General features: G+C 36.0%; 3 protein-coding genes across 7 annotated transcripts; 2 read left to right on the top strand and 1 right to left on the bottom strand.

The window, feature by feature from the left end:
- The first annotated feature begins 1,447 nt into the window (after nucleotides 1-1,447).
- Nucleotides 1,448-2,725, top strand: LOC132162391 (probable leucine-rich repeat receptor-like protein kinase At1g35710). Its single transcript, XM_059572626.1, has one exon. It carries the CDS (start codon nucleotides 1,448-1,450, stop codon nucleotides 2,723-2,725), a length of 1,278 nt encoding a protein of 425 aa, XP_059428609.1.
- LOC132191913 (ribonuclease MRP protein subunit POP4) lies at nucleotides 2,464-12,116 on the bottom strand. 3 transcript variants are annotated; one of them, XM_059607044.1, is made up of 10 exons: nucleotides 11,961-12,116; nucleotides 9,491-9,769; nucleotides 8,811-8,846; nucleotides 8,607-8,683; nucleotides 8,213-8,478; nucleotides 7,395-7,463; nucleotides 7,170-7,228; nucleotides 6,379-6,480; nucleotides 4,835-4,958; nucleotides 2,464-2,798 (listed from the first exon to the last, which is right to left on the bottom strand). In XM_059607044.1, exons 2-9 carry the CDS (start codon nucleotides 9,711-9,713, stop codon nucleotides 4,861-4,863), a joined length of 930 nt encoding a protein of 309 aa, XP_059463027.1. In that variant the 5' UTR covers nucleotides 9,714-9,769; nucleotides 11,961-12,116; the 3' UTR covers nucleotides 2,464-2,798; nucleotides 4,835-4,860. The 3 variants fall into 3 exon arrangements, with proteins under 3 accessions (XP_059463027.1, XP_059463028.1, XP_059463026.1); XM_059607045.1 differs by lacking the exon at nucleotides 2,464-2,798 and adding an exon at nucleotides 3,492-3,692; XM_059607043.1 differs by lacking the exon at nucleotides 2,464-2,798 and having other exon boundaries at nucleotides 4,594-4,958.
- Nucleotides 12,117-12,621: 505 nt separating this feature from the next.
- LOC132192075 (uncharacterized) lies at nucleotides 12,622-18,061 on the top strand. 3 transcript variants are annotated; one of them, XM_059607278.1, is made up of 7 exons: nucleotides 12,622-12,940; nucleotides 13,232-13,647; nucleotides 14,617-14,808; nucleotides 14,929-15,168; nucleotides 16,070-16,287; nucleotides 16,670-16,924; nucleotides 17,455-18,061. In XM_059607278.1, the coding sequence occupies exons 1-7, from the start codon at nucleotides 12,921-12,923 to the stop codon at nucleotides 17,710-17,712; spliced, it is 1,599 nt and encodes a 532-aa protein (XP_059463261.1). In that variant the 5' UTR covers nucleotides 12,622-12,920; the 3' UTR covers nucleotides 17,713-18,061. The 3 variants fall into 3 exon arrangements, with proteins under 3 accessions (XP_059463261.1, XP_059463262.1, XP_059463263.1); XM_059607279.1 differs by having other exon boundaries at nucleotides 12,623-12,906; XM_059607280.1 differs by lacking the exon at nucleotides 12,622-12,940 and adding an exon at nucleotides 13,007-13,141.
- The last annotated feature ends 5,888 nt before the right edge of the window (nucleotides 18,062-23,949 follow it).

The following is a 23,949-nucleotide window of genomic DNA, read 5'->3' as shown; positions in this document are numbered from 1 at the left end:
TTTAAAGTTAAAAATTAATACCAACCCCGCGTTTTTATTGGATATGACGTGCTAAAGTAATGGATTTTGTTAAGTTATTTAACGAAAATTGATTGCAGTGAATAAATTGTTATTTTGGCCTGTCCTGAGGACTAATAAATTATTTTTTATACTACATGGAGTGATTTGTAATTTAGCTCAACTATATGGACCTATAAATAATTTTTTATACCACAGAAAGTGAGTTGTAATTTTTTTTTTTTTTTCTTTTTCTTTTCCTTTTCTTTTCTTAACAAATTATCTCTTTATTGATATAACAATCAAATGTGGCAAAATGCTCGGTACAATGCCAAAGATATAATTTGGAATCTTCACAACTCAAACCTTATCTATGACATATACAATAGCTTCTTGGGCTATTGTAAGACAATATCTATGAAAAGTCACCGTTTCAATCAGTTTCAGATCTACAACAAATTCCGGTGAATCACGTTTCTATCCGCTGCCAAGTCCTTGATTCTCTAACTTTTTTTTTAATCTCCACAACTAGTGCTTTATCAATTGCAATCTCCTTCGTTGCCTTTACTATAGTGGCAATTCTTCTTTATATTTAATAACTCCTCCGTCACCTGTCTATGGTTTACACTTAGAAAAAAAATTATAAGAAAACAAAAGACCGACTGAAAACTAATTTCGTTATTTTTAAGGATTCGTGAAAACAACACCTAAGAAAACGAATAAAACTTTACCCCATAGATCGCTACTAAAAGCAGATCTAGAGATAATACATTCTTATTTAAAAACAACGAAAATACAATAACAGAAACCCAACACATCTTCACACATTCTACGCGTCACCGCCGGCTAGCCATGCGCCGTTAAAAAGCACTCCGAGAACCACTGTCACACGCGCCCTGATCGATCTATGGTGAAGACGATTGGAGTTGTAAGTTAGGCCAATTACAATGACCAATTTTACATTTATTCCTAAAATTTACTATTAAATTTTATAAGACTAACAGTGAGTCTCACAAATCTATTTGTGAATTTTAAAAGGAGATAGTTTGGGAATGGATAGGTAACATTTCTTTCATACTCGTTTTTTTTTTTTTTTTTTGGTGGGGGTTGTTGGCGTTTCTTTATTTTCCCACTTGTATTAAGAAACCCCATGTAATGTAGTTTTACGTAAAACCTTGATGATAAATTATGTAGCTATTGCATTAATAATAAGCCATAATGATTGTCTTTGTCCACCATCTCGTCCTTGCATAAGGGCATGCAATGTTTTAGACTCTTTAGTTGATTTGTGCCAAATAAAACGGTGACGTACGGACGCACCATGTGGGGCTGTGGTGGTAATTACGCTCACATGCAGTGTTGAATTAATTAGATCGATCATGGCCATTCAATTTCACTATTTATAATCACCCCTTTGCCATTCCCCTCATCAATCATACACTTAGGAAACATGGCCCCCTCCATTTCCAATATTTCCACTGTGGTCGTTGCATGGGCTACCTTCATCTTGATCTATGCAACATATTTGGACACAACAGCTCTGTTCGTGACAGCATCAGCAGAATCGAAGGCACTGCTGGAGAGTGGATGGTGGAGTGGCCACATCAGCAATACCTCAAATCCTTGCAAGTGGCATGGTATTACTTGCAATGTTGGTGGAAGCGTCTCCGAGATCGCCATCCACTTCGATTCGGGTTTCCACTTGGGAGAGATGTCAAAACTCAACTTCTCTTTCTTCCCAAATTTAGTCCGCCTTAATTTGTCCAATAGTGATCTTCAGGGGAGTATTTCACTTGAAATATGTACTTTATCTAAACTCACCTATCTTGATCTGTCCCACAACAATCTCACCGGTAAGTTGCCTCGTTCACTTGCAAACCTAACCCAATTAGATTGGTTTGACATTTCTTATAATCAAATCAGTGGTTTCATAGTACCAGAAATAGGGATGTTGAAGAATTTGACCAATTTGAACCTAGGTTATAACATGTTCACCGGTCCAATCCCTTCCACCTTGGGTCATTTAAGTAATTTGAAATATTTGGATCTTTATTACAATCAAATAAATGGTTCCATTCCCCCGGAAATATACAAAATGAAGAATTTGAGTTTCTTGGCTCTTGAGAATAACAACCTTAGCGGTCAAATCCCTTCCACTCTAGGTAATTTGACTAAATTACGAATTTTGATTCTTAGTGACAATCAAATTAATGGTTCAATCCCCGTAGAAATAGGGAACTTGAAGAGTTTGATTGCTTTGGCTCTCGATCATAACAATCTCATTGGTCATATCCCCACTCAGATCACCTACCTTTATTTATTGTTAACTCTTGACCTTAGTCATAACTTTCTCAGTGGAGAAGCAATTATTGAACTTGGGGCTGCAAGCAAATTATGGATCTTAAATCTCAGCTACAACAATCTCACAGGCAACATCCCCCATACTTACGCTTCTATTAAATACGTCAACTTGTCATACAATTCTTTAGAAGGTCCAATTCCATATGGTTATGATGTCTATCATACATTCGACACATTAATTGGAAATAAGAATTTGTGTGGTGTTTTCGTATATTTCCCTCCTTGCAAATCAATTGCAACTAGGGTGAAAATTTTTGTTCCCATCACCATTTCCCTTAGCTTCTTAGTTCCGGGTGGCTTTCTCCTGTCTCGATGCATACTCAAGAAAACTCAATTAAAGCTAAGAGAAACAAGGAATGGAAACTAGAGGCTCGGCCTACAATGAAATGCGTGTCTCGAGAAAGAAGAAGCCAATGATCAAGTCTTTACACGCACTTTTACTGTGACAATTAAGTAACCAAAAAACATATATGGTTGGATCAGGAGATGAAACTCAATTATGAAGTGCTTGTGGTTAGGTTGAGTATCATATTGTAATACTTTTTGATTGAAGTTGTATGAATAAAAAATATTATGTATGAGAATTGTAATGCCATAAAAATTATATGACTTTGTCTAAACATGCCAAAAATTACATCAGAATATAAGGATAGAGTATTTTATTCGTTCCATTATCCAATGTGGTGCTCCCGACTAAATCTTGACATGAATGATGATAATCAATTGCAGTCGAAAGTTAAACACATATCAAACCAATAAAATAAAATAAATAAATAAATAAAATAAGATTTGAAAACACACAGAACTTTTAATTATGACAATGTTTCTAAAAGAGGTCTTGCAGCCTCACAAAAATAGAGGTCTTGCAGCTCCAACAAGACCAGCATACCAAAAGTTTCTAATTGGCGTCATTTGTGGACATGTCCTCTTGATTCACAGCCTTTACCTTTATTATTATTATTATTTACGTTGTGAATAAAAGTAATATTTATAGGTTAAATAATTGGCTGAAAATATAAGAAATAGTTATTGATTTTCGAAGAGAATATTTTCAACATAAATTATTTTCCCGGAAAACATTTTCCAATAAAAAAAAATAGTTTACGCTAAAACAAAAAAACTTATAGAACCCATGACTGGGGACTGGGGTCTCTGCCAGGTCCCTTATTTTACAAGGGTAAAATGGTCGTTTCACTTTTTTAAATTTATATTTTATATTTTTATATTTTACCATTCTGCCAACCCGCCTTCTAACCAAAATTTGTCACATAAATCAGCCTAGTCCAGAATGACCCAATCTCTGAAGCATCACTTGAGGCAATTTCTGTGCTTTCCTACAATTCCATCTAAGTTGGAACTCATGAATAAATAATCTGAAAATCAGGCCAGGAACCCTGTACTTTTCACCATTTTGACTTTAAGGCCCTAGTTTTCAATTGGATAGTTTAGACGGGGGCTAATTCTAAATCTGAACCTCCATCAGTCTTTCTGTCAAATTGATAACAAAAATGACAGTGAAAATACAATTATAGCCCTCAATTCAAATAATTTTTTCAAAAATAAAATAAAACCAATCAAAGAAGTGGTGGCCGCTAGGCAGAGGGGGTGGCTATAGCTCCACCCCCTCTAACCGGGGTGGCCGCGAGCCAACCTTTTGTTAACTTAAGGGGTGAATGCGAGCCATTGGTTTTTTTTTTATTTTTTATTTTTATTGAAAGATATAATTGTATTTTCACAGCAATTTATGTTATCTATTTGACAGAAAAGCTGAAAAAGGTCTCGAGTTAGAATGAACCCAAATTTGGATCTAGAATTTATCAAATTAAAAACTAGGATCTTAAAGTCAAAATGGCCAAAAATACACAGGAAGGTCCTGACCTAATTTCCCAAAATAATCACAGTTTTCTAGAATATGAAAAGAGAAATAATCCTCATCAACTTGTTTGCCCTAATATAACTGAATTCAACGTATCAATGGTATGTTCAAAGTATGCAACGGTAGCATGATTGAACATCCAGATTCCAGCAAATAAAACAAATAGACACGAAAAAAAGAATCTTTGATTTAGCTTTCTCAAATATCACAGTGAGCCATAGGCCAGCAATGACGCATGAATGCATAAAAAATGATACGTTTGAACAAACAACCAAATGAATGAACCATAGAGAAATTTCCAACTTAAGCATTTTGCCCATTTGGATTTAGGTATCTGATACTTAGTAATGGCCTTGGATAAAAAAAATCCTTTTATATACATCTTAAAAATCTCTCCCCAGCAACAATGGTTACATTAAACATGGTACACAGTTTCAAAGAAACATGAAATTTATGCTAAGACACGGAAACTCTTGGGTGTGCTATCAATAAACAATACAAATTAACACTATTCATGTACAAAAATCTAGAAACAAGGGCTGGTAATTTATGTGGCAAAATCTAGTATCCATATAAATGAAAAAAAAAAAAAAAAATCACCTGGAAGGCAATGATCAATAACAAGATCACAAGCCCAAATTTCTTGAAGTGAGTTTGTCCCCAAGCAATGTAACTTTCCAGCAATCAACTTGGAAAATAAAGACAGAAATCTTTTTGGGCACAACTGCAAATCATTCCAAAAAAATTAAGCTTTAACCATCAGGAGTTGCAATATAAAGTCGCAGGATGAGAAGACAATGAAAATGCATGTAGAGCAATTATTCATCCAATAATCATAAAAGCAATGTCTCCATAGTTTCCGGCATCTTTACAACTTATGTATCTCATAAAATTTATAATTGCTTTCTATCATGCAGGCAGCTGTCATGCTCTTGTGAAGCATGGACATAACCGTATTGTAGATCTGATGTTCATTATTTGACCAAAATCAGGCAACTTTCACCAAATATTTAGACTAAAAGATCTGCTTTTTTCTCTTTCCCAACTTCTTTTTTGATAAATAAAGACCTCATGAAACGCATGCTCCTTCAATTTTGCTAACAGTAAGTGTTTTCCAAAACCTCCCAGGGCAAGGACTCAAAGCCGGTGTGTAAAGCCACGACACCACATAAGGAATCCAACTAGGAGAAGTATTCCTAGGCTGAACAGCAACTTGCAATGGGCCCCACGTGTATTGACTTGTCTTATTCAAGTCACAAATATCAACACTTTGTGGCATACACATGATATTGAGGACAAGTCAGTATTAATGTGCCCCTATATACAACACCCGTACAATCCAATCCAAGGTATCATTATCTCTCCCATACAAATGCTTGAGGCCATTTTAAAGGTTCATGCTAAATATGCTGAGCTACAGTACCATTGTCCATATGGCATTACTATATTGATTCTAAAACCATATATGATGACTCCGTTAAACACATCTACGTGATGCCTCAAAATGACTAATTATTAGAGCTCACTAATTTTATTTATATTACTTAGTTTGGCCTAAAATTATTTAAGTTAATTCTTTAAATACCTTGACTATTATACATAATGCAAGTTCAACTGCTCAGAAAAATGATTTCAATTAGAAAGAGTTGTTCGGTTGTCATAAAAATAGTCTCAGAGAGAATGCAGCTCTATATTGCCTTATCTGGATGATTTGGAGAGAGAGAGGAATAATCGTATTTTTGAGAGTGTCGTGTAGTTTTGTGTTGAGATAGAATCTAGTTTTCTGCAATCTTTATTATGAATGTAGAATTGTTGTTGGAAGGGTTTCTTGTCATTCTTTCCTCTTTTAATTCATGGAGCTCTAGAATCTAGTTTTCTGCAATCACGTATACATAAGTTTCCTCTCTTATAAAAAAAAAGTTCTTAATTGAAAAAATAAAAAAATAAAAAATCAAGGTGAAACCTTTTACTTTAGCCAGCTGTACAGCTGAAATCTGTTACTTCATAAGGACAAATGACATAGTAGAATACACGATGCATCACATCATCCTTACGTATAAATATGCAGTACAGACGATAAGAGTACCAAAACTGGAACTAATTATAGTTGAATTGGTTTAAACCTGGCGCTGGTGGATGATTACCTTGGATTACATCATCTTGTGTAATTATCCCAAATGTTTCCGCAGTTTCACGAATCACAATGCCGCTCACTCCAGTGAAAGAAGTTATTTTACACTCAGCAACTGCCAGAAAAAATGACAGGAAACTATAGTAAATAATAATAATAAAGATAAGTGCAGGACTCTAATGACTGTATTTTAGTTTTTAATTTTTTAATTTTTTATTTTTGGGGATCTCTTTACTGTGTTTGACACTAATGATTACTGCACAAATTGAGTATGTATGTGCAGCTCCACACATAAGAAAATACTAAAAGAAATTAGGAATTTGAAATAGATAAATAAAATAGTAAAATAACGACACATTTTGGTAAAAATCGATGGAGCACAGTGAGCCTCATAGGTGTTTGATTGAGAAAGGGGTAAAATTCTAAGTCTAAAATCTTAAAGATTTTGAATATGTGGTGTTGCATTATAATGAGATTTGGTATGCATCAATTCTATAGGCTGGTGAACAATTTAATAGACTATGACCCAAAAATTGCACATGCAAGTTATTCTTGGGCATTCAACCAAGAGTAAAAAAAAAAAAAAAAAAAAAAAAAGGAGATGATGAGTGAACAGAATTATAGCGCATATCTGGGTGAATTTTGGACTCGCAGCAAACAACTCATAAAAGAACATTGGTGGTTTAACCCAATAGAACTTTTATTGGGTCCAAACAAGCAAAATTACTTTTATTGCAAGCAGCTACTATAGATTCCATTAGTACTTTTATTGCAAAGATTGTTGTAGAAAGAGTATAGTTTGACCTAGAATGATAGCACCATGTAGATCTGCATTGAGAAGACATTGAGCCAACTGATTTTTTCTGTAAGATCAAATAGAAGTACAGTTATAAAACCAATAGATTGAATGATAGAGCATATTGGAACATAAAATTAACACCCCACCCCCAAAGAAAAAGACGAAAGGTAAATGATAAAGGACAAGAAACCGCATGATTGTTATATCAGCAAAGAAGGAAAATATCTCACCCGATAGTTTTAAGCAGTTGCATCATGTAGCCTTTCCACATTTCATGCATTGGCCTAAAAATATCAAACCTGTTATCCAAACACAGCCAACAATTATTAGAACAAACTGTTTTAAGAGAAATAGAAACCAGAACAACCTAGAAGCTCATAAAAACAGTTTTTCTCAGAGTTAGTCATATGTTATATATAGAAGAAAACTTCAATTTCCTAGTATATTCTCTCATCATTTAAAAATTCAAGAGGAAGTCAATTGTTATTTTCCTGATTTCCTTCCCCAAACTGTTAGATAACCTACATCTGAAAATTAAAAACAATTGGCAAGCATCAGACTGATCAAGAGAGGAACAGGAAAAGACAGATCCATCATGTAAAGCCCCCAATAAAACATCAACCTTCTGAAGATTAAAATTCTAACCAGTTCAAACAGCAGGATGGGATCAAGTTATTGAAATTTTGCTGACTAGGTTAGACCAAACTACTTAAATGGATCAAGCCATAGTAATAGCTTAAACAGCTATTTAAGTGCAAATTATACGCTTGCAACTCAACTGCCTGAGTCAGCAGTTTTACCTCATCACTAGACATAGGATCAACCTGATACACCCTTCCCCTGATTCACAGTCCAGCTCATATAATCTTTCTAAACAATGTTTATATGTCCTTTAGAGAAGGTTAACTAAAAAAAACATAAGATCTTCATGAAAAGAACCAATGTGGCGCCACCAGAAATACAGTCAAAAGAATAACATCTAGATTGCAAGTACAGGAGAAGAAATAGATTGTGAGGTCGCAACCACATGTAGAGTAGAGAAACTCACTTGTGAAGTTCTTGGGGCAAATCAAATGATCCACATTTTTTCTGTTGTTTCATGGACATGTGCCTTTTAGATCGCTTTGAATGGATCCGCAAAGCCCTGGTATGAGAACCAGTAGATACACCACGCCCTTGTACAAAATTATCAAGAAGGATCCAATTGTCAATTTTTTTGCTTCTGGAGCCCTGCATGTACTTCTGAGCTGAATCACCATTCTGAAGAAGCTCATGTAAAATCTTATCGACCATGTGCCCTTCTCGACTAGAAAGCTGCATGATGGCAGGCAGATGTTAAGCCAAGAAGCCGAGAATATATCCTTTCTTAATTTAGAAAAGTTAGGTCTCTAATTAGAAGCACCTCCAATGACCAATTATTCATGGTTCAGATAGCAAATTACCTTAATATTGGTTGCCAGCAGATTCTCATGTACGGGTTGAGAGAGCTGCAAATAGGCTGGAGCATTTTCTTCAGGATCTGTATACAACATTCACTTTCCATCTAATCAATTAAAATATATAAAAACAAAAGGACGCAGAAACATATTACATACTCTTTTCATTATAATATACGTAACAAAAACACATGTATCCAAGAGCAGTACCTTGTGAAGCAGGGTGACCTGAGAAAGTAAAAATTCCTACAAGGAACCCCAGTGATATCAATCAGTTAATGCAAACAAGAATGAAAAGACTAGCAAATATCTGAATAGATAATGCTGGAAATCTTAACCTCAACAGTGACAAAATTTTACTATGTGAAACAGGAAGAAAGCATACAAATAATTTTATATAAAAGAATATTAAAAATACTACCACCCTCCAACCCCCCCCCCCGACATTGAACAGGAGTAATGATCAAATAAATTCAAGAAAAATAATAAATAAATAAAACAACAAGAAGCCAGTACATGGCACCCCCATGGGGTGGTGGTGGTGGGTAATTTAGCAGGTTTAGCAGGCAAACAATGATATCAACAACCATTCGATAGGTAAGATAGATCAACTAAAACGAGGAGCTAATAAAGGGCCTTGATATGCATTCATTTATATTAGACCTGCCAAGCTTGATTCCAGAATGGCTAAAGGAACCTGAACCAAAAAAGTGGCGTGGTATTAAAATATGAAAGGAAAAAAATGAAGTGTCAATCTGAACACCCCCTGAGAAGCTAGAACGTCAATAACTGATCTATCAAGATACAAACATGTTAAATGGGAGATCCTCCAAAGCAAAGTTAAGTATACACCCCTTTAAAATAAAAAATAAAATAAATAAATAAAAAACCTTTCTTGGATGAAGCACCCAATGTGGGAGTGACTGCTGCATCAGTTTTATCCGCCAAAGAAGCAATGACTGAAGAACCTGTATGATTATGTTCTTTTATGTCTCCTTCGTTTAAGCTCTTTTTGTTCTTCTTTTGTTGTAGAAGGTGCTCAGCAGCAAACCTCCGCTCCAATGCTGCCAAAGTGCGCTTTCTTTGATCTTGAAGGACTGTGTCGGTAGCCATGGAAGCTGTAACGGTCCAACCTTCCTCCTCACGACACAAAAGAAAAGGGAACAACCCTAAAAGGCAGTGGAAAATAAGCTTATTCACAAGTTTAAACTAAATGATTTGTATTCTAAAACTTCAAGATCGACAATTGGTAAGAAAGCTACCGTCTCAAACTATAGATTCAATCATGTTTTTCCAATAATAAGCTTTCATCATTGATAACAGATACAATCATGTGTTTCCAATAATAATGTTTAATCATTGATTGGTTCAAGTAAATACTTCAAACTTCTCTTAGAACCAGAGCCAAACTAGGGCTAAACCTGATTGCTCATTGTGTTTTTGGGGGTTCTGAAGATGTGGGCGGCACAAAGCATCATAAAGAGAGAGAGAGAGTCCAGCCCGCTGCATATTTTCCTTTTCGTTGAGGTGCTCGTAAAGGTTTAGTAATTGTGGGTTGGGGCGGATACAGTGTAAAACTAAATATCAAATTGTCATCATTAAATAGTTGTGATTTTACAGCTGTTGGATTATTGAAAGGTATCTAGGCTGAGACTTACGATATGGTCCTAAACAGAAAGCCCATCAAATCTTTACAAGACAATCTTTTGCGTCGTAACAACATAGCAACCTCCATCCAAACCTTTTTTTTTCTTTTTTCTTTTTTAATTTTTAATTTCTTTTGACAATCTATGGCATTTCTTACTTCAAAAAATTTAGGATTAGACTTGGAGATCTACCTTAATAGTTTGTTTGTTTGTTTGTTTTTTTTTTTTTTTGATGATAAGTAATAAAGAGATCTACCTTAATAGTTAAAATTCTTTATTTTGTTTTCCTGGCTTTTAAATTAATTACTGCACCTTTTGATAAAATTCTGTCACTCCAAACCCTTCAAATATTTAACCCGTTTTACATGCTCATACATCAACCGACATCTTACAATCATCCAAATGCCAAATCAAACTCCCGAATCCAGTAGGTATTAAGAAATCCAAAACAAAGAGCCAATTTTCTAACAAACCCAGCAACCAGATTTCTACATATTTCAGCAAGGACAAAGTTTTCCTCCAAACTAGGTTGGAAGAAATTCCTCCAACCCAATCTCTAAAGTTGACATGTGTCCCTAAACATGTGTTTTTTTAATACCCTAATCACCACAAACGTACATTAACTCCGTAATCTTCTGTCAAATTTTTTTTCTCCCTCTCTCACGTTTCCCTCTAGCTTCTCTCTCTAAAACATCTACAGAGACAAACACACGCACATCTCCCTCTCGCACGTCCAAAGGAATCCAAGCTCTGTGTCTTTCCAACCCAGAAAATCTCTCTCAAATCTGGTTTCTTGGTTGGTAATTGGTTTACACAAAAATTGGCAGATTTGATTAGAAAACCAAAAGACTTAAAACCATACTTCATGGTCTCCTAGTAAAGGGGCTTACCCTTGCAACAAGCTTGACTTAAAAATCTCGATCAGAACTTGAGAACAAACAGAAACTAACAGAAATAGGTAGTTAATAGAGGTCTCTAATGTATTTTCATTTTCTATATGACTGGATTCCTGCTATTTGCAAATCCTGTAAGGTATTTGGGCATTCACAATTGGTAATAATAACTCTACGATGCATTTCAGCAAGCAGTTGATGTGCAAAAAAAAAAATCTTAAACTTTAACTGCCATTCGTGCATTTCAACAAACAAATTCATAAAAACTATCAAAATTCATCAAAAACCCACTTGGGGCAGCCCATCAAAATTCAAACCATAAACATCAGCATAATGCAAAGACCCAGCTCAAAAACCCATCTCAGATCTTCTCACAGCAACACAAAAAACAACAACAACCCAAAATACACACTCAAAAACACAGAGAAATCCCAAGCCCAAAACCCCAGAATCAAAAAGATCAGAAATCGCCTCCATGGATCTGAGGCAAGAAGAAAAAGAGTACCAAAAGACCAGCTTGCACGGATACCGAGGATGATGACAATAAATATGTAGAGAAGGGCTCAATCAAAAAATCAAACAGATTGTCCCTACAGTTAGGATTTTCAAGGCCATCTTGAAGAGAGAGAGGGATGGCCTTGAAATTGACGGGTGTTAAAAAGCTAGTAAGCTCCAAAATACAGCAACTAACCTAATTGATCAACTCCATAGACGTAACAGATGCTTTAGATTAGATGGGCACAAAACAATCGAGTAAATTTCAGAGAGAAAGAAACATAGAGACAGTCATAAATAGACAAAACACAGAGAGAGACACTCACTGAAACTCTTGCCGCCTCTGGATTACGCCCCCACCCCCAAAAACCTTTGAATCCCTCAGGTGATGGAAACAGGGTTTAGAGATGAAGTTCAGTCAGCTACGTATTTCCAGGGTTCCAGCTTTAGCGCGCGAAAACGTTGCGTTTCCTGAGTATAAGGAAGACGGCGTCGTTTCGAATATGAATGTGTGTCAACTTGCTTTACAAGTTTACACACACAAATATTACGGATTTAACCTAAAAACCCGGCCCATCAAGGGGCCCACCATTGTAAAAGTTTGGTACCAAAAGGGCAACGGGGATTTTCTCGTTCCGATAAATTTCTCTCTCCATCTTTCTCGTCATACTTCTTTCGCTAAAACTCTACGCTTTCACCGCTATCATTACGCCCACTTTGCCTTTCACTGTTCAATTAAAAAATAGCAGGGAAAAACAACAATATCACTCGCATTCACTGTTGAACGACCTCACCACCGTTGGATGAGATGAAAAGTGTTCCCTGATCAACCTTGACGGAAACTGACGGTTAAGATCTGAGGAAGACCTACTCTTTAAGAGAACCCCATCAACGCCTGTCAAAAAAAAAAAAAAAAAAGGCACCACGTCGGAAAAAGGACGAAGCAGAACATTCCCAAGTCACATGCGCGCACCGCACATCACTGGCGCATGCTCGTCAGGCAATCGCACAAACAACCAACCGACACCCACCGACTGAGCCGGTAGCCAGCCGTTAGTTGCACGCCGCAGCAGCCAGCAGTTGACTACGTGGCCAGATCCTCCCCGTCAGTTCCCCCCACTGACGGTGATCTCATCGGACGTCTCGTACTCATCGTCAAGTCTCGCTCGGACCAGCAAAGGCAAAAGCTTGGTTCGTTTGCTAAAAGTTTGGTGAAGCAGTCAATTCCACATATACACCACACAGAGCTCCTAACGGTTTCACTGCAGAAAGGTGAGAAAAGGATAATGCTCGCAGAGCCGCAGAGGTGCTTTTGCATTTTTCTACTTCATGAGTGCTTCTTTTCTCAACTTTTTTTTTTTCGGTTTGAACGGTGGTCGGTTAGGTTTTTATCTCTTTTTGGGATTAAACAAACCTGGCTTGAATTTCACGCTTGGAAAGCTGCACAGCTCTGTTTTCTTGTGAATGGAAATTATTACTCTGAGCTCTTTTTCTTTTTTAAGCGAACGTATATCTCTCTCTCTCTTGTGTGTAACTCGGGCTTCAATAGAGTTGAGTGAGTGTTTGGGAGTTCTTAACCGAAAATCTTTTTTCTCAGCGAAATGGCGGAAGTGAGAGGATCGGCCACGTGGCGGGACGAGCTGGCTAGTCTGGTGGAGGACACGGCGATACGATACACCGGGGAGCCAATCGGAGACTCGACGGCGTCGTTTGGGACGAGAAGGACGGGGTTCGTTTCGGGAGAAGAATCGGCGGGATCGGAGAGCCTCAAGGATCAGGTGAAGGGATTCGCAATGGCTTGGGGCGAGATACTGATGGAATTGGGCAGAGGCTGTAGGGACATTGCGCAGCAGAGCCTTCTGACTGAGGACTCGTATATCGTGCGAAAGCTTCGGAAGCCGTACGCTGAGGTCTCCGGCAGATTGAAGTACTTGAACGAGTTTTTGCCGGAGGATCGCGATCCGGCTCAAGCGTGGTCGGTTATATTCTTCGTTTTCATTCTCGCGCTTGCAGGTGAATTTCAAATTCATTCTAAGATTACTCTTTGTTTTTTAATTGTTATTTGTTTGTGAAGTATTTGTAGAATTATCTATAATGCATGAAAATGTTCTAGGACGATCTACTTGAAAAGCTTGAATTGGTGATTTTCTTATTCATAATTGTTTCTGTCAGTCGGATTTATGAAAATCACTTGCTTTATTTGTCAGTTTGAGTTCCATCGCTTGCTCCCCCTATTGGTGGTCCATGATTCGCAATTTGGATTCTATATGTTCAATAACCAAGTATTGGTTCCTGTAAAATTTGATAGTTTCTTTTCGTCACATTAGGGAGAAAAGGTTTGTTACTTAATTCATATGTGGTGGACGCCATTGCTTTCATGTGAATCACGTTGACACAGCTTTTTTTTTTATTAGGTTGCGGTAAATTCAAGGCGCTCGCTCAGCCCGAGCGTGATTGATTGTGACTGCATTTTTCAGTTAATCACTGTTGATCTTTAAACCTGAGCACTCCATTTTTTGGACAATACCTGCAGTGGTGTCATAGTAACATCCATAGATAAGTGGACTTCTGTATAATGACCTCTTTGGATAAATGTAAAGAAACACTGGCATTGAGGGTATTCATAAAGTTGGTTCATTAGTGAATGCATGTTCCCATTATTAAGCAAAATGTGCCTCTGTGGCTAATTCTGTCAGGAACTTACATTTTGGTCCTGGCCTTTCTATGTGGTGGAATTTTACTTAAGTTTACAGCTTTCCACCTTGTGTTTATCCTTTGTCTGCATGTACTGCATTTGTTTCTGTTTTCTGTTCTTAATAGTGCCGTAAAGTTTTTCCAGATCATCAGGATTCTTAGAAATTATAGGAATTTTGAGAAGGGGAACTTGCATACTTGATTTTGCGTTCCGTCTCATTTCTTTTATTTTTTCCTTTGTGGTATACAATAGATAAACTTCTATAACATTGTTAAAAACATTTGCAGCTTTGAATATTAATAGCACACATGACAGCTTGATTCCACCAGTAAAGAAGGTGTGTATACATCCTCCCAGCGCTAGCCACATACTACTTCCAGATGGTAGACACATGGCTTACCATGAGCAAGGTGTTCCAGCCGACAGAGCTAGATTTTCCCTAATAGCTCCACATTCTTTTCTTTCCTCACGACTTGCAGGTAAAAAAAATAATAAATCTTTAATCCTTTGAAGTGGTATCCATGGGACTCTAATTGTAGTGTTGGTGAAAACTAATGTGGACTTGAAGACTGATTTTCTGAACAATTTCTGTCTGAAAGGTATACCGGGAGTTAAAATGTCATTGCTTGAAGAGTTTGGCATTCGCTTGGTCACATATGATCTTCCCGGTTTTGGGGAGAGCGATCCTCATCCCGGAAGGAACCTTAACTCATCAGCATTTGATATGTTGCACCTTGCTAACGCAGTTGGTATTAGTGACAAGTTCTGGCTTTTGGGCCATTCAAGTGGATCCATTCATGCTTGGGCTGCTCTCAGATACATACCTAACAGAATTGCAGGTATGTCAACCTTTTATTATTATTATTATTATTATTAATTTATTATGTTTTAATTCTATTCGGATACTTCACATGATTGGCATGCAGTTATTTAGTGGGCCCTGGGAGATCTGAACCTTGTGCTAAAATTTATGAATTCAGTATGATTATTGATTCTTACAATTTTAAGCTTCATACCCTTGCCCTTCATATGCTGATAACTCGGGTAAAAAATTTCTCTTAGAACTGTTTGTTGCTGTTTGACATACATCAAGAAATGAATGGGTAGCTTAAGTTGTGTTTACAGGAGGCATGCAAGCAAGCTAGAAAGTTTTAAAAAAAATTTGAAGCAACTCTTTTGGCATAAAACTAGATGTTGTCGGGGTTATATGATAAATGAGATGAAGCCTGGTGTCTTTGATTCATTATCAAGAAAATTTTTGAACTGCTTGAATATGTTGGTAGCGATGTGAAGTTAATTTAGCCTTTTTTCAAAACCTTGTCCTGAAATTACATATGTTACAGATTTAGTCCTCAGGGTCATGGCTAGTTTTATGGCTAGTGTTCTAGGGCTCATGCCATGTCGAATTTGAATTATATGAATTATTGGTGTTCTGTAATTTGATAGTATATGGTTTTGCCAATAAACTTATAGTTTCAATTTTTTCAATGCATATGAATTGATTGTTTAATGGGTTTTATGCATTGAATTGTAGTGTATCTAGTATTCTACCAATTAACATGTTTCCTCAAATAATTGGAATTCAATTTCTTGATCATGTTGGTTGCCTACCGTCCTGTCTTCGCACTTGAGCCTTCTTCTTTTTGTTTTTTGTTTTTTTTTTTTTCTTAATGGAAACACAATAAGCAGGTAAAATGAAACATACTTATGAATTGTGATGCATCCTCATTGAATATGCAGGAGCAGCCATTTTGGCCCCAATGATTAATCCATACGATCCGAGCATGACTAAAGAAGAGATGAAAAGAATGTGGGAAAAATGGATGCCAAGAAGAAAATTATTGTACTTCTTAGCTCGTAGATTTCCGAAGTTCCTCTCCTATTTCTATCGCCGAAGCTTCCTATCTGGAAAGCATGATCGAATTGATAACCGGTTATTTGTCTCACTGGGAAAGAGAGTGAGTCATTGTCATCTTTGATTGAAATCTTGAAAGCTTCTCCACTTGTGGCCACAATTATAAGCTTCAATTTTTATATATAAGGAGTTGGGGTGATCAATGGCAGCTAGTCATAACAAATTTGTCAAGTAGTGGGTATCTGGCTTAGTGATTCTTTTCCTTGATTTTTGAATGCTCTATGAAATTTTTTATAACTGTTTCTCCCAAAACTGACGTTTTTTCAATAAAATGTATGATTTAACTCTATCCCACTTAAAACTGTTAAGAGACAATTTGGAGATTATTTATATAACTTTTGACAATCTTACATATCATCTTCAATAGTTGCCGTAGGTTTTGATATTTTATAATGATTTGTATGACAAAATCTTGACATGTTCAGGACGAATTCCTGATCGACGAGCCAATATTCGAAGAATTTTGGCATAGAGATGTGGAGGAGTCAATTCGACAGGGAAATACAAAACCATTTATAGAGGAAGCTGTGCTACAGGTATCAGATTGGGGGTTTAGCCCAGCAGATCTTCAGGTGCGGAAGAAGTGTCAGAGAATAGGCATTCTTTCTTGGCTGAGGTCCTTGTACAGTGAGGCAGAATGTGAATTGACTGGATTCCTAGGCCCAATACATATATGGCAGGTTTGCGTCTTGCTTCTTTGTTGTTACTTTGTTTACTGCTGTAGTATTCCTTTAAACAAAATGCCATTATGATTTTAGTATAATAGGATGGTGTTTGAAAATCATTTATAATCTATTATTGGTTGACGTCTTAACGGGAAACTTTGATACTATAAGTATTTCACAAATGATGTATATGCATGTGTTTCATGTCTTGGCCCTTCAGACCGTCTATGGACAATTTTGAAGTAAATCTGATTCAACGCCATCAGCCTGTGACTCTCATTTTGTGGGCTTCTGATTTTTAAAAATGGTACCCTTTCTTTAAGAAGAGGTGGAAAAAGTCGTTTGCTGAAATTCCCCACAAGAGCATTACCAATCCTTTTACGTTACCTCTTCCCTCGTGTTTCCACTGTTTTCCACCCTTTATGATCGACTGTGACAGTATCCAGGATAAGACATACTTTGAATTTTAATTATATTTAAAGAATACTTGCATTGCTATTAAAAGAGATTTGTTGATTCTATGTTCTTTATGAATGCTGAAACAGGGCATGGATGATCGGGTATTCCCACCATCAGTGACCGAGTATGTGGAGCGGGTTCTACCCGGGGCCATTGTGCATAAGCTCCCAAATGAAGGCCATTTCTCCTATTTCTTTTTCTGTGATGAATGCCATAGACAGATATTTTCCACACTTTTTGGAATCCCTCAAGGTCCACTTGACAAGAAAGCGGAAATGGATCAAACTCCATTTGAAGGAGATATTCAAATGGTATCACCTGTTGCTGCTTCTACAACAGAATGACAGGTGATGATAAGATTACTGATAACCTAATCTCTACACGAAATTCTGATGTATATACCACAGGTTGCTCCTACGCTCCTGGAGCATGAAAGATGAGATTTTAATAACTGGCCTGTTCCTGTTCCGTAATTTTCGACGACAAGCACTTCTGATGAGAGACGGAGAAAGCAAGGAGGCAGAAATTTTTTACTGAAATCCTATGATTTTCTGCTGTATATCAGTATCATCATTTGATTTAGTCGTAACACTTTCCTCAGTTATCTTCAACCTTGGACTGAGCAGCAAACATATGAAAAATGGTCCTACCATCTGATATTACTGTTAGTTGAAGGCGTACACGTGTTCTTTTTGTGGTTTCATTCCATCAACAACTAGATAGGAAGCCGACTGTTGCTGTATACACGAGCGATTATGTAGTTTTGGTTTTATTTTTAAATTCGAATTTACTATTTTCAAGCTTATTAAAAAAATTATTATATGCGTACCCAAAAAAAAATGATGATATACTTTACCCCAACACTAAATCTTGAGGAGGTTGGACCACTCCAAAAAAAGGTTATAATGTTTAGAGGGCATAATCTTGAGATGGTTCCACCCTCTTTAATTTTAATTTTTAATTGGTCACGTGATATACTCGTGACATTACAATTCATTTACAATACGCGACCTGAATTGAAGGGTACTTGAAACCTTGCCTCCCTGTTTTATTCAAACAAGAGTAGCAGAAATGAATTGAAAAGCCGTAGTGTAGATCAATTTCAATCAACTGTAGACGTGTCATTTTCTATTGGCATTTGATAATTGTAGAAAGAGAATAATTTTTATAAGGTTTTGGCTTGTGCCATCCGATTAGAGCATGACAAATCATCGTGGAACACCATAAAAAAATAAAAAATAAAAAATAAAATAAAAAAATAAAAAACCTAATTTATTCTCACTAGACCTCACATGCATTAAAACAAAAAATCTTTTAGAATAAGCTTTTTCTATTCTTCCTACCTAGACCTACCGCCAGCCACCATACCTGCCACCGGCCAACCAAGACCACGCCAGAGACGAGGCGTTGCTGGCCGGCCCAGAATGCATTAACATAGAAAACAAACCAAAAACTATGCTGCCGGTGTGTACATGACGACTTGAAAAAGAATCAATATTTTGGACAAAACTATGTTTCTACTTTTGCAAAGGTTGCATCTTTGATTCCTAGAGGAGACCTGTTCAATTCCACATGACAACACCATTGCCATCTCTTATGAACCCACCATGGCATCTCTTTTGACAGAATTTCTTTCGGTTTAAGAATGTGAGAGAAAAAACAGAGGTGTCGGGTGCGTGTGCCGATGACAGAGAAATTTTTTCTCTGCTGCCAATGTGTAAGAGAGAGAGAGGGAGAACCGGAAGCAAGAAATTTTTCTTTGCTGCTGAGGTGAGAGAGAGAGAGAGAGGGACAGATAGGGAGCATCGGAAACAAAGAGAGCTTCTTGACAAAGAGAGCTTCTTCTCTGCTGCCGGTGAGAGAAAGAGAGAGAGATTTGCCAGCGTTATCAGGACCGGCCGGCATCGTCTCATGCATGATCTAGGCTGGCCGGCATTGTTTGTGCTGGTTGACGGTGGGTCTAGGTAGGAAGAATAGGAAAAGTTTATTCTAAAAGATTTTTTGTTTTGATGCAGGTCTCGGTGAGAATAAATTAGGTGTTCCTGCTTTTTTTTTTGTTATGGTATTTCACATTGATTTGTCATGCTCTTATTGGAGGGTACAAATGTCTTGATTTGTGCCAAGACCTTATAGAAGTTATTCTCTTATATATTTTCAAAGTTTTTGGCTGGCAACGTTCTTATCCTAATTTTGGTTCATGTAAAATTTAAATCTTGTTTTTTTTTTCTTAAAAAAATTTTATTTCCTAATAATTAAGTCGTTTAAATTTGGTTTCAATTACACCTCCCTAACCTTTTCACAAAGGTTTACAGTGTACGACTGAAATGCAGTGGTGGAGCCAGACATTTCATATTAGAGGTGCCGCTAAAATATTTTTGGTGTCCTAAAATTGGTAATTCACACAATATATGCTTCAAAAAAAAAATCTATAAAAATTCATCAACATGTGCTCAAATTGATATATTAGATATGTAACATGTTAGCACTATATCAAAAAGACAGAAATTACAAAAAAAAAAAAAAAAAAAAAAAGAGTAAATAGTGTCTAGAAATGCACTTTACGGTCTCTTAGAAGTACAAAATCATCGAGTATATCTATTTCGATTTAGATGCCTATGGGTTTTTCCATTTCTGGATAACCAAACTCCATAGATAATTGGTAGGTAAAAAGAATTTTTTTTTTTTTTTTTCTTTTAATTTTGCAGTGGGAATTTTTATTTTATTTTTTTTTTATTTTTTTTTATAATCTTTGGGGGAGCCATGAGTGTTGTGGCTCCGCCACTGCTGGAATGGATGGCATAAAACATAGGATGCACAAAATGCACTTTACGGTTGTTTCTGATACATATGGAATAAGCATTCAATGAAATTTTTGTTTTATGTTTTCGTCAACATCAACTCAATAAGCGTCATCCACAAGAATTTGTTGCAATTTGCAAACCAAACATATATATATATATATACACTCCAAAAAAAAAAAAAAACATATATATATACACCACACCCCCTTCATTACATAGACTCTTTGTGTACAAATTAGTTTTTTTTTCTTCAAAATTAAAACTAATAAAATCTTTTCTATTATCTATGCCACAAAAATATCAAATAGATTAGTCATATTGTTTCTTGAGAATAATATATTAATAATCTTGAATATAAGAGTTTGATTAATAATTTTGTATCTCAAAAAACCAGAAGAAGTAATTTTTATACTCACTATTTCATATTTTATATAACAATTATTATTTTAAATTCAAAAAAGACCCACTTAACTTTTTTACTTTAGATCTCAATTTTCTGTGGCATCAAGGTTTGAAAAAGGTTTAAGATACTTAAGATGTTGATTTTCATATTCGGTTTTGGTTTAATGAGTTTGAGAGAGTCACTTAAATCATTTTTGTGGATCTGTGCAAGCTGTAGTTACAAGTTCACTCTTGCCCACACATTTCTCTTGCTTAATTCGGGCCTTTTTCAATTCAACCTCCAAAATTTTAACTACCTAAAACCTCAAATACCTTATAATTTTGTTTGCCATAAAAGCTGGGTTTATCTTGCCAAGGACGACCTGATTACCAACGGTTCAGTTCAATTCATTCAAAAGAATTAAGGGACTCCCGAAAGGCCTAACTATCAACAAACCCACAAGAAGGGCCACCCGCCAAATTGCTAGGAAGGCCGACAACCAATGGTTGAAAGGCCTAAAAGGCCAACAACCTAAATCTAGAGCCTAAAGGGCACGAAGGCTTGTGGCCCAAATAGTTCAATAGGGTTATGAACGCACCCTTGCCAAAATAGCACATTTAGCAATTGATGGGAGACCCTGTCGGCCCAGCCAAACGGCTGCTCACGCCATGCCCTCTCCTCTAACAAATTTAAGGAAGAATCTCCACATTAGTAATGAACTACTGGTTGGAATTCCTAAAACCCTAGAGGGGAGGGTGACCCACCACGACCTATATAAGAAGCAGAAGAAAACTAGTTCAGGTACGCCTAATTGACCATATCCTTACTCTACTAAAATTTCCTCTTACCTCTCAAAATTGACTTGAACGCCAAAGTGGTATCACTGGATCCATTGCCAGCAAACCCTCTAACCTCTTTTTTTCTTTGCAAATTCTCCTCCTTGTTGGCGGTGTGCAATCCTTGGCTAGAAACTCATTGACCTTATCCCCTACTTGGATTGAGCTACAACAAGGAATTTTTTTCGAATTAGAGATTCATATTTATTACATGCTGGTAAATCAAGAGTTAAAAATCATATAATTTTCCAACTGTAAAATTCATATCATCATGTCATATCATTGTATAAAAATGTTCATGACATCATATAAAATGCACAGTTTATAACAAATATTCATGCTCGAAAATCTTGGTTTAAAAGTTCACGTGAGAATTTATTCGCCAAGCTTGAAAAATTCCTCGAGGTAAGAAGAAAAAGAGTACCAAAAGACCAGTTTGTACGGATACCGAGGATGATGACGATAAATATGTAGAGAAGGGCTCAATCAAAAAATCAAACAAATTGTCTGTACAACTAGGGTTTTCGGAAAATGGTTTTACCTTCTCCTCCTGCATTGCTCTTGCTTTTCCTTTCTCAGCCAATCTCTATCTCTAGTTCTACTAGTAGATCTCAGACGCCCTCAAAGACCCCACGACCTTGTCATTTTTTTTGTGTATATATATATATATATATACATACTAGTAGGGATGGCACCTACAATGCACGTGCTTGGTTCTCTGTATTATGGATCAAGTGTTAATTAACATTAAAAATTCAAATTCAAAACCATATATAAAATAAAAAGTGTTTATAACAGTTAATATCTAAATTCCTGCACAAATACATATTTAATTTTTTTAACAACTGAATGGATAACATAGCATTACAAAAGTATTACAAAAGTGAGTAAATATAAGGTTCAAAAAACAGATAAAAGTTAATTCAAATGGCACACACATTGTAACACAAAAGAGAGCATACGTTATTGTTTTTTATTTACTAATATTGGAAGACAAATTAAAACACTCTTAAGAATAAAAATGTATGTGCTTGTCTTCCTTATTTGCCATTGTTTGATACCAACAATAGTTTCAAAAAACATCACTTTTCAATCTACTAATAGTTAAGAGGATAAATTCATACATCTTCATTTGGTGCGTCATGAAGAAAAGTAACATTGAATCTATGGCTTAGTCCTCCACGAGATATAAAGCAACTCAGCTTTTAGCCGGATAATGAATTTCTGCTCGAAAGAAAGCTTTGCAATGCTTTCTATATTGGCAATGCCATCCTATTTCAAGTAGAGTTAATACATGGGATTTTGTATTAGGGTGAACATTGATCAACCAAAAAAGAGGAAACAAACAAAAGAAAACATGACTCAATTGTGTTTAGATCACACCCAAGCCATCAATTTGAAAAGGAGAAAAAAACAATTACATATATGCACGCTGTTACACTTGAACATATATAATTGAATAATGTTGTACTCATGCAATTGAGCAACCATATGTTGGAAAATGCAAATACAGGATAGATTTGTTTAATGCTATACATGCTAATATTTGGGATAATTTATGTTATTCTGAAGTATTGAAGAAAGCTACTCAAGCTAGTAAACGAAACACTACGAATAACTATCTTTAGCTGTTTCTACTGTTTGTTTGTTCCTATTTGAATTTGATTGTTTTCTTTTTAGCTACGCTGATTGTGTAAGTTGTAGTGTAAGCTGTAGCACTCCTTATCGTACCCATTAACCAAATTCATCAATTAAAAAAATTAACAAAAGCAAAAGTTATTTCCAAATATCTTCCTAAGATAGGTAGTGTAATAAATCATTATGTTGTTTGAAGTGAGCTAGTTGAACCTTGATAATTAATTCAGACCTTACTACATACCACAACAAATAATCTAAGGAGAAACAGATTATGAGCTTTTGATGCAAGAGCATGGCAATTTCTTTTCCCACCTAAAGCTCAAAAGAGTGTATAATGTGCAGTTTTTGCTCTTTAGTAGAAGGCGATAAATCTATAGCATATTGTTTAAGCATGTAAAGCTTCATTCCTTCTCTCCTATTTAAACATATACACAACTTATACTCATGCAATTGAGTAACTAAAATGGTTCAAGGAACATTAGTTATTTTATTTTATACCTCAGTCGTTTCCAACATGAATTTTGTTGGCAAGCATCCTAAGATTTTTTCAGCATCATCTCCAAATGAGGCCACTAATGAACCACTAATATCATGTAGCACAACTTCCACCTGACAACTAAAACAAAAAGATGAAATAAATGGACAATTAAGGGAGAGTGATCTTAAAAGGTGAAAGTGTTCAATATTTTCGTTCCATGTTTATAAGTTAAAGAATGGTTCCATAAAACATAACGTGGTTGTGCATGGGGGCATTGATGTTTGATACACATCATAATCTTATTGCAGTCTAAAGCACACAAGTTACGCACGACTTGATGTTTAACCTCATAAATACAACTGACACAAGAAACAAAACACAAGCTCCTGCTTTCACAAAACACAGAAAAATCATATATTTTATCAACCCTCCTTATGCTCAAGAAA

Source organism: Corylus avellana, chromosome ca9, assembly GCF_901000735.1.
Source record: "Corylus avellana chromosome ca9, CavTom2PMs-1.0".
Lineage (NCBI taxonomy): Eukaryota > Viridiplantae > Streptophyta > Magnoliopsida > Fagales > Betulaceae > Corylus > Corylus avellana.
Note: the sequence above shows the minus strand (reverse complement) of the source record. Positions and strands in the feature narration are given on the sequence as shown.